Below are 10285 nucleotides of genomic sequence, written 5' to 3' on the forward strand. Positions count from 1 at the left end.
TATTTGAACACGTTCTAGACATCTCTAGGCCCTATCTGATTGGAATTGGCTCTTTTGGAGCCCAAGGAAGCACTCTGCAAAGTTTCATGACGATTGGGATATTTTTTCTAAAGCCACCACGGTCACCTCGCTGACCACGGCCGAGTTCTGACCAAAATCGGCAAAAAATGAAAAATTGAAAAAATGCTATACATGACTTTATTTGGTTGCATGAGTGACGAAAACAAAAAAATTGGGCCCGGGGGGGCGATTTCTGGCGTCGTTGGGCGCTTTCTTGTCGACTTTCTAACGACATTTTTGTCGACCAATCGATGCATTTGTCGAAGCTCTCTGATCGAGTAAAATATACCGTGCATATGTCAGAGGGACGAAGAAGTATATAGGGTGATAAAAAGAGCGCTAGCATCGTTGGTGATGGGAGTATGAAAAGATCAAAAGATTGGTCATACTGGGGCTCGAACCCAGGACCACAGCGTTATTAGCACTGCGCTCTACCGACTGAGCTATACGACCGGTCTGACCTCCCTCTTACCACACTCATGCATACATCAACTCGAGAAATATTCCATCATTAAATGATCCTATTTATCATTCAACATCAAACCACACTATGTGAGCCCCATGTCACCAATGTTCACGCACTACGCACCAAATTTGCTTCATTCTTACCCATTGAAAGAGCATCGTGTGCTTTATACATTGTGCTCGGTTCATGGACGTCCACACGTATTGGGACGGCACGCTAATCTACTTCCACCACAACGTGTACGTACCTTTCAAGCCGCTCGAACGACCAGCTTTCTTTGCGGGGCTCCCGTGGTTATTTGGCGCGCGCATTCGTAGGTTACCACTTTGTCGGCGGTGACTCCAACTTACCCACGAAGCGCTTGATGCGTCGTCCATTTCGGCGGCGGATCCAGTGTCTCCAGTGGCTCGTCGCATCGTGGCAAACCTGCACAACAAGAACTGCCTGGACTACAACCTTGGACTCGTCGCTCGCCACACGCCATCTGGAGAGCTATCTTGAGGCGGTGACGTACGATGGGAACGCGCTCCACGGTAACCACAAGCTGCGCACGGTAATGCTCGGGACAACTCCGTGGTCGGCGGCGCGTCGCAACAAGGCCGTCTACCGGTTGCATCGGGAACTACTGTCGGACCCGCGCACCGTTCAGGCCATCCAACTTGAGACTGAGTGCTTTCTCACTAAGCTCCACGACGACCCCGAGTGCAACAACGCCCAGAGCCAAGTGGCATGACTGGCTGCGTCGCATGAAGGCTCAGATGCACCGTGGCCAATACAACCACCAACACCAACGCCGGGACGTCCTCTCGCTCTTTCGTATCAAGTGGAACTACATATGTAAGCCAAGTACGACGCGCGGGCAGGGCGGGCTACGGAGGATGCCGTCAAGACCGCCAAGGACGTGTACCAGGAGGCCAAGAAGGAATGCCGTCAATAAAGCTTGGACAGCGGGTTGGATCACCACGCCAACCTCAACGAGCTGGCAACGGCGCACTTCTTGCGTAAATCGCCAGCGATGAAGCTCCCGATTTCATCGGCGTCACGTCAACTGACCCTAAGGGCCTTGGTCGAGATTTCTACCGCAGCCGGACGCGCCGAGCCCGGCCCGATAGTCCAGGTGCCCATCATCAACACGTCACTGCGGCACTCTCGGAGGACCAACGCGCCGCTCTGGACCGACCAATCGAAGAAGAGGAGCTGTACTCTCCGATCAAGACAACGCTTTAAGAAATCGCCTGGTCCCGACGAGCTGGCTCGCTGCGGTTTTCCAAGTGGTGCCCGAGACCTTCGCGGCAATCGTAATTCGCGTCTTTGCTTACCAGCGCGCCGCAACTCGGTTACGTTGCTCCACAAAAATAGTCATCGCTCGGAACCAGGGAATTACCGACCGATAGTCTTTATCCCACTCGAGGTCAAGTTCCTGTCGCGTATGCTGCCGTGGCGCCTCTGGGAAGTGGCCGAGTCGCTGATACACCTTTCACAGGCGGGCTTCGTCAAGGGCTGTTGCATGGCCTACCACGTCCACCTCGTCCAAGCCCTGAAGCTGGAGGCGATGCAGGAGAACAAGCCGTGGGCGGCGACGTTTCTATACTAGGCCAAGGCTTACGAAAGGGTCCGTCAGGACTTCCACTGCAAGGGGATGGCGAAGATGCACATTAGGCCCGAGTTTCTCAGCTGGATCCGGCTCCTCTACAAGAAGCCCGTGGTGCACCTGCTGTTCAACGGCCCGCTTGGCCCGCTGGTAATGCTACCCGCTCTCGTGCCTTCTGCTTGACTTGAACCTAGCCACTCGGCGCGATGCTGCGTGCGCGTCCTAACCTCAGCAACCCGCTTAAGGACAAGCGTGACGCACTTGTCGCGGTTCAGCGCCGCTCTCGACGCGACGCAGAACTTGCCTACAAAGTTCACAGCATGAATTTTAGCCATCGCTGGCGTGCCCGACAGCAACGTCGAGTCGACAGCAAAAAAAAACAGCCGTGAGCACCTAGCCATCATTAACGACAACGTGTCACCGGTGAATAACGCTGCAGCACCCTGGCTCCGGGTCGCAGTCAGCGGTGAGCCTGTCGAGTGGGAAATTAACAGGTCGTGAGCCAAGATGGTCAAACACGGCCCGATACCGACACCGCTGCACCCCATGGTCGGGCCGCGGCACCCCGACAACCGAGCCGCCGCAACGTACATTACGAAACTCAATCACCGCTCTGCTGGCTAACTGCGCTACATGCAGGCGTGTTCGCGTCGCTCACGGGCGTGAATTGTTTCAGCACGGGGCCAGCACAATGGGTTCCAAGCGCTGCGCGACTTCATGGCACCGTTCGGGTACTCGTGGCCATAACTCATGACCGGGCTAGCAAATGGGCCATACCACGGCGCAGCCGTCTCCAAGCATCTCTATGACGTGTATAACCAAGTGCGCCGGAAGCACAACATGCGGTCAAAGCCCTCCTGTCAAGGCCGGGAGCTGACTGGGCACCCGTTCCGCAAGCACATCAATGAAACAATTCTGCCGTTTGAGCAGTGGTCCCGTCGCGTCGTTCGCGACGTCGCCCAGCACACGCCACATCCCAGTCGACGACACCCGCTGCTGTCGACAACGCGCCAAACGCCGTCGGATGCCAATAAGTTCATCCAGACGACACTCCAGCTGCAGAAGGTCACCACGTCAGTTCACGCAGACGTGTGGTGCCGCTTGATCATGCATATGCAGCCTGCAGCCTATCAACGTAAGCATGTCGCACAAATGACAGGAGGACCCGGCCATCTTCGTCTGCTCCCACAGCTGGAGAGCCGTGGAGATCATGCTTCATGCGTTCTTCACTGTTGAATATATTCTATGGGAGTGGCACAATCCGGGCGCGAAGTCAGTTCCGCCATTCGATGGACCAGCGTCACCAACCTCGACAAGATGAGATTCACGCCACAAGCCGCTGCGCGACACATTCCACAACCTGTGGGCCATGGCTCTCGCGCGCAATCTGGACTGCGCACCACGCTGCACACATTGACGGTACGCGGCTGCCGCCGACGCATGCCCATCAAGATGTCATCTTCAAGGTTTAGCTCGCTGCGATTCGGCGGTGCCTCCGTCTCCTTGACGACGAATCGTTCGAGAGCCGCGATCTGGTCGCTGCAATCACGCTGCTACTCTCGCAGCACAGCTACTGCGCGTTGGCTGCCAAATGCCCGTTGGGCCAATCCAACCCAGTCATCGGCTATCGCACGCACGCAATCACACGCCGCGCCTCAAGCTAACTCTACCAAAGTCGACTTAGTACGTACTAGTACCATAAATTGCGCTGTGAATTCAATTCCCAACAACACTGAGCTATATGACCGGACTCGCCTACCTCATATCACACTCACTCATAAACCAACTTTGGAATATAGCATCATTTAAAAAATATATATATATATATGAACGTGTTCCGCGTTATCTTCATTATGACACAAAGACTTCGCATACGTAGCGCTACGCCTGAATGCGTGGGAGTTGGCTCAGCACTTGGTGCGTGGGAGTTGGCTCAGCACTTGGAGCATCATTAAAATGTCCTATTTATCTATCACTCAACATCGAACCTCACAGTTTTCCAATTTATCATTTGACATCAAACCTCACAGTTTGAGCCCCATTTCACCGAAACACTAAAATAGCTTAGTGTGGCCGCATGAAACGGAGCTGGTGGCACTGCACTTTTCACTAGAGCCGACGTCACAGCACGTTCGAGCCCCAATGATCCCAGATTTGTAGGCTAGTGGCCTGCGGCCTGCTTTTGTTATCGACATCGTCACGTCCCACCAGCCAGAACAATGGAGAACCATGGTGGCGAACAATTGCAGCGCGAGCTCACACGATACGAGATGGGCCAGGAACGCAACCCTATCGAGTTGTTCCCTCACTACATGTACTCCATCAGTTGTGAAACCTGTGCGTATCGCGATATCGCTCTTCTCAGATTGCGACGGCGTTCATGGTGCAGCGTCTCCCCGCAATGCAGCACCGCACACTAAGCCAACTCGGACTGGAGCATCAGATGTAGTCGCAGGCCGGGCTACTTGCATACCAACATTGCAAAACTTCGATGCGTTGTATATTGTGCGAGATCAGTGTGACACGACAACGCGATTGGCTTGATCGACGACATTCCTCTCCGGTGGCCTTCCGAATTCAAGCACCCGGCGCTTTCGCTTACATTCATTGTTTAAAGATATCGTCGACGAGAAGGCGGTCGCGTTAAATATCATCTTGCGACTTGCGCACAATGCGACGGCAGCGCTTCTTGAAAGCGTCTTTGTCGTTTCTCCACTCGACGGCCGCGTCTATGTTAGCCGGCGAGTCGTCGTTCGGGTCCGACAGCATCGAAATGACCGAGACGAGGATAGATTCGACGCCCAATATCGGGCGCCATCGCTCATCGGCAGACTCTTGCGCATTCATCTGGTCTTCACCCGGCGGGTGCAAGATAGAGATACACACGACGCCACTCGGGTACACGTTCGGGTGCCACATGTCCGAGATAAACGTCATCTTCGGGGGCATGTTGGGGAAGTCCTTCGGAAACTCGAGGCGCGCGCGAAAGAAGCCGCCTTCGTACAGCGTATCCGGGGGGCCCACGAGCATGATCTCCCAGTGGAAGATGTTTTCATCGTCGCCCAGGCCAACGCTGACGCCCTCCGGCGGGTTGCGGCTCAGCTCTAGGTGTAGATCCAAAGTTTGAGGGTCCTTCAGCCTCGTGGAGGCTTCCTCGTACCCGTGAGCTGGCGGCGGAGGAGTTCGCGGCCGTAGTCCATCTCCGTCGCTTCGTGGCCCAAAGGAAATTCGCGAATGGGGAGCAGGACGTCGAGAGTTCGATTTTTGACCAATCACAAAAATTCGAACAATCCCACCAATCAGGCAACCTTCTAGAAGCTGAGAAGCACCAACACGTCGTCATGGAGGTTGGTCTGGCCGTGCGGGAAAGATCGTGCCAATGGCCTGCATGGGCCATGTCGAGGACAACACCCGTCAACATATGGCCACTGCCGCCTGCGCCACTCCGTCGGCGCGTACGTCGATATGTGGATGCGCCTCCTCTTCAAGATGCTCCACGTGGCTCCACGTAAACTCGCGTTTGGCGTATCTACAACGCGTGCGCCCCGACGCCATTTGCTGCGCCTGCGGCTATGGCGCCGCCGAAACGCGAATCCAAGCGTTCCGCGGCTGCGAGTTCGTCCGACGACGATGGGCGCATGCTGGCGCCTGACATGACCGGACATGTGTGCAGTCAACGCTCTCGAACATCGACGGCTATTCCTTCCAAGGCCGCGGCACGCTGTAAAAAGAAGTGTTGTGTGTGCTCGTGATGTTCCATCTCATTTATCTGAACCCAGCACAACGGCGTGCAGTGCGACCACCAGCAGAAGCTTCCAGTCGCCGCGTGGCGTGATCCACAAATCCTCTATCCTTTGTCTTTTGGACTGCGTCCGTACCCCGATAGGACCGGCTTGAAGACAACGACCGCCCAAAGTGCGCCGCCGTCCTCGATGTCGTGCGTATGTTTCTCAATCAATTGCCTACCAACATATTGGCGCAGCTTAGCTTGTCCCTCACAGCGCGTGACTCAGTCCCTTATCAAGGCGGCATGTTTGTTTCTGTGATCCCTTTATGCACGCCCGTTCGCTGTGCCTGCCGATGTCGTACACCGTATTTCCTATATGTACAATTAATTCTTCAACAATTGAGCGCCATGCATCGCACGGAGGCTTCAGCATCTGGCATACGGAACGCGCGAGTCGACCTGCAGGCACAAGCAGAGAGCGTGGTATGCACTTGCATTCAACACAATAACCTCAGTTCCGCTTCTATTGGCAGTGCGTGACAAAGCTTAGTTCGCCGCAGGCATGCGTAGGCGCTGAATCTGATCTGTGTAGGCAAGCATTTGCTTTTTCGAGACAAGGAAAGCGGCTTGATGATCCGCGTGGGTCGCTTCCATGACGACTAACACACGCTCGAGAACGTCAATGGTCTCGGTCGAAGCATCATTTCTATAGTGGCATGAGTGCTCGCCGCCAGTAAATGCAGAACAAAGGATGTACGCGCGCAAGCTGTTGAGATGACTTCGAACTGCCTGCATCTGGTGCTTGTGCGTCCGCCACTCGAGTTTCTTTTGTTGCCAGTAGTGCAGTCGGCCTTCCATTTCTAGAAGAGCCATCTCGGGATGCTGCATAGCTCCGACAGTTGGGGTTGAAGCCATCGTTGACGAAGTAGCGGGACCGACATATTTATCCGACGTCGCCTCGACGTTTGAATCTTGTATGAGCGTGTCTTGGTCAAATAGTGCATTGGCGGGCACTTGTGGCGATGAAGTTGCGTCTGTAGGTCGTACGAGAGTCTGTATCGCCGCGAGCGATTTGACCATCGAATATTGCATGTCGTACTTGGCTGCGGTATTCAAGTTCACGTCGTTGACCAGGAGATCCACCGGTTTTCTCGGCGGCGGCCTTGAGATTCGAGCGAGGCTGCTTACATCAAGCGTGCGTTCAGTCGGCGATACCTCGTATCGAGCGGTACTCGAGCTGCGACGATTTGGGCATCGCCCTCGAAGCGCCACGAAGCGCCAGTGCGAGGCGATTTGGGCCACTTTTTGCCAAATACGCTGGGCTCGCGACGCCGCCTCTTGGGCCACTGCCTGCACTCGTTGCTCTCGCAGTCGAAACCCCGCTGTCGCCCTAGAGAGAGTGCACAATTATGGAAACGGTTGTCAATATGACTCACCAATGCAACAGTCCTTGCTGAAGAAACATGCGACGGCGCCACTCGAGAGCCTGCAGAGAACCAAGTTGAGAACATGGGCACAAATGGGAGAGAGCCCTCACTTCATGACGTGAGTTGCGCTTGTGGGCGCGGTGAATTTGGAATGCTCTCCAATAACGAAAAGCGCGGGCTTGCAGCTGATCCTTCCAGTGCACCAAGGCTGTTGTATGCTGGGCCCGCGTAAGCTTGGCATCTTCAAGCCTAAAATCGACTCATGGCATTCAAGCTACAAAAACCTTCGAGCATACCGTTGCCGCCAAGCCCTGAAAGCAGCACGTTGGCACCGATTCGCGTCGTGCGCGCTGGCTTGATGGCGACATATCGCGCTCCACCGCTTTTCGCCCACGACTTCGATCCAATGCTCGAAAAGTCGCCGGAGAAGATTGTTCTGGTAGTAGCCCGAGGCACGCTGTCTACAAATCTTTATCATTTCCGTAAACAACTATTGGAAGTACCATTACCGCAAGAAACGCAACGTTGTCTTCGCAAGGCAATGTTCCCGCCAAACCTCGAGTGTGCGAGCTTGCATCCTTCCGTGGAGCAGGCTTGCAAGCCGTACTTCGGCTGCTTGCCGCCGGGTTGCGGCCGCTGTGGCTGTTTGCAGCCAAGCTCGGACAATACGGCCGAGAACCTACCGTTTATGTCTGAAGTGCAGTTTATTTGGCATGACATACCTGACGCTGGTAATGGTGCGTGGCTCGTTGATCCTCGCGCTTGACCCTGGTGAGTTGGACGACACCGTACTGCCAGTCGTAGAAAGCACGCTCGAGAACATAGCGGTTCTTCAGCTGCCGTTGTAGTGACATGCTCTTCGTATCGCGAAGAAGGGAGCGCCAAGCATAAAAGTGTTTGGTGCGGCCCTTTCGCTGCGCGAGTTGGGCGAGGGCAATGAGCCGCTCGGCACTAGCTAAGACCCGTCCACGGAGGGCCAGAAGGCCTTTCCTGAGCAAGCTGCAGTAGCGGAATCGAGCCGCACGCCGGCGCTTCAAGTCTTTCTCGCGCTTTCGGCTAGACTCAATCGCCCACTTTGTAAAGACATCCCGTTCGAGGCGCAGCATTGCTCGTTCTTCGCACCGCACTTGCAACACAGATGCAAATAGTGTGAATATTACTTCGCACCGCGACGTTGATAAAATACAGAATCATTATTACAGTCGAAACTGCCTATATGCATAGTGGATATTTATGCATCCGAGAGGCTTATTATTTGTGGAAGGTAAAAATATTTGGCTCGGGTATAATTTTTTTCGTTGTGATCAAAACTACATTCGCGCGCCAGCCATCTATTTGTCCATCAGGCATCTTCGTCGTCGACGTAGCGCACGGGACGTTCGCGAACAACCTCGAGACAGACAGTCTTCTCAGCCATAGTGCGCCATCGGGCTTCGTCGCGGACCATGCGCGAGACGGTGGTTTGGCTAATGTTGGGAAAACCGTTGGCCTTGAAGTACGTGGCCGTGCGCGTCTGGTTACGGCCGTTTGCATGGTAGAAGTCGAGGATTTTGGTTCTGTCATAGACGTTGGGCGACGATCTCATCTTCTTAGCAGCGTCCTTCGCCGCGGCGCGCGACTTGGGCATATAGGTGATATATCACACCCAAGAGGATTATTGAGTCTCGGGATATGCATATAGACAGGTTCGACTGTAGTATAATTATGACTTATATATAGTGTGAGTGTTCCCTGTCTCGAAATAGTGTGTCGACGAATTTAGCGGCCCAACTGGGCCAACTGGGCGAACCTTCGTGGCAATTATTTAGATAGCGCTGCGTTTCATTGGCTGAAAACCAAATAAATATCCAAACATGGTGGGCGTGGATTGGGCAAACGGAAATAGTGTTTCGTGTGCTGGCGCTATCTAATGCGATGACGAGCGTCGGCGCAAGCAGGGCTCTGAGCGTGTTGGGCTACACTAACACAGCGGAGCTCGCCAAAATGCGCAATGCACGACTTTTATTTACGAGAGACCGCAATACGCTTTGGCAGGCCATCCTGGCTCTGGGCGAAGAGCTGGCAAGCACTGGTACGGGCGTCGCTCGGTTGGTGGATTTACAGGTGCCGGGCTGGTGCTAGCTCGGCGTCGGGTGCCGGGTGCCTAGGATGGTGGTAGCTTGTCAAGCGCTGGCTCAGCAGGCTATGGCCTGAATGAGTCCGGCTTGGTGGGTGCTGGCTGGCGCGGCCGGTGTCGGCACTTCCTGGCGGCCCGAGCAGGGGCCAGATTCATATCTTCGTTCGAGCTTCGCCTCAGCTTCGAGACGGGTGCCCCGGGACCTCGGGGTGGGTGGGTAGTACCACTATGGAAGAAATCAAATCATTGTAGACAAATTTCGACCGCAAAAGCCATCGCTGGCGATACCAAACCACGATGCCCCGATAATATATTTCATTTCCTTTGATTTGGTGGCCTATAGAGCTCCAACGTCGCTGAAATGGGGACGCTATGGCTATGGCACCATAGACACCCGCAAGATGGCATGAAAAATGTGTAGGTTATTGTATGTATGTATCCGGATTTGCTGTTTATATGACATGCATTCCTGCGAGAATTAAAATGATTCCGGATACATACAATAACCTAGACATTTTCATGCCATCTTGCGGGTGTCAATGGTGCCATAGCCATAGCGTCCCCATTTCAGCGACGTTGGAGCTCTATAGGCCACCAAATCAAAGGAAATGAAATATATTATCGGGGCATTGTGGTTTGGTATCGCCAGCGATGGCTTTTGCGGTCGAAATTTGTCTACAATGATTTGATTTCTTCCATAGTGGTACTACCCACCCCGAGGTCCCGGGGCACCTCGAGGGTTGACCAATCAGCCATCTCGAAGCTGAGGCGAAGCTCGAACATAGATATGAATCGGGCCCCTGCTGGCGGCCCGTCGGCCTTTTCTAGCCTTTTTAGTTAGCGCGGCCAATCAGATTGACGAAAATAGTTAGCGCTGCCAATCAGCATCTGATTTGCA

At 54.2% G+C, this 10285-nt stretch overlaps 3 protein-coding genes and 1 non-coding gene across 5 annotated transcripts; 1 reads left to right on the forward strand and 3 right to left on the reverse strand.

Moving 5' to 3' along the window:
* Positions 1 to 440: 440 nt before the first annotated feature.
* On the reverse strand, positions 441 to 513 carry SDRG_04001. The gene has a single exon. It is a non-coding gene; the product is annotated as a tRNA-Ile (tRNA).
* A 1672-nt stretch (positions 514 to 2185) lies between these two features.
* On the forward strand, positions 2186 to 2514 carry SDRG_04002 (hypothetical protein; the record flags this gene model as incomplete). Its single annotated transcript, XM_008609650.1, has 3 exons — positions 2186 to 2267; positions 2312 to 2386; positions 2449 to 2514. Coding segments are annotated over 3 exons (223 nt in total), but the record flags the coding sequence as incomplete, so codon positions are not given.
* Positions 2515 to 4107: 1593 nt separating this feature from the next.
* Positions 4108 to 5378, reverse strand: SDRG_04003. 2 transcript variants are annotated; one of them, XM_008609651.1, is made up of 3 exons: positions 5278 to 5378; positions 4453 to 5221; positions 4108 to 4406 (listed from the first exon to the last, which is right to left on the reverse strand). In XM_008609651.1, exons 1-2 carry the CDS (start codon positions 5315 to 5317, stop codon positions 4761 to 4763), a joined length of 501 nt encoding a protein of 166 aa, XP_008607873.1. In that variant the 5' UTR covers positions 5318 to 5378; the 3' UTR covers positions 4108 to 4406; positions 4453 to 4760. The 2 variants fall into 2 exon arrangements, with proteins under 2 accessions (XP_008607873.1, XP_008607874.1); XM_008609652.1 differs by lacking the exon at positions 4108 to 4406 and having other exon boundaries at positions 4443 to 4533; positions 4591 to 5221.
* Positions 5379 to 8613: 3235 nt separating this feature from the next.
* SDRG_04004 (hypothetical protein) lies at positions 8614 to 8898 on the reverse strand (the record flags this gene model as incomplete). The annotated part of the gene is made up of 1 exon (XM_008609653.1): positions 8614 to 8898. One exon carries the CDS (start codon positions 8896 to 8898, stop codon positions 8614 to 8616), a length of 285 nt encoding a protein of 94 aa, XP_008607875.1.
* Positions 8899 to 10285: the final 1387 nt, after the last annotated feature.

This window comes from Saprolegnia diclina (genome assembly GCF_000281045.1).
Source record: "Saprolegnia diclina VS20 unplaced genomic scaffold supercont1.10, whole genome shotgun sequence".
NCBI lineage: Eukaryota > Oomycota > Saprolegniomycetes > Saprolegniales > Saprolegniaceae > Saprolegnia > Saprolegnia diclina.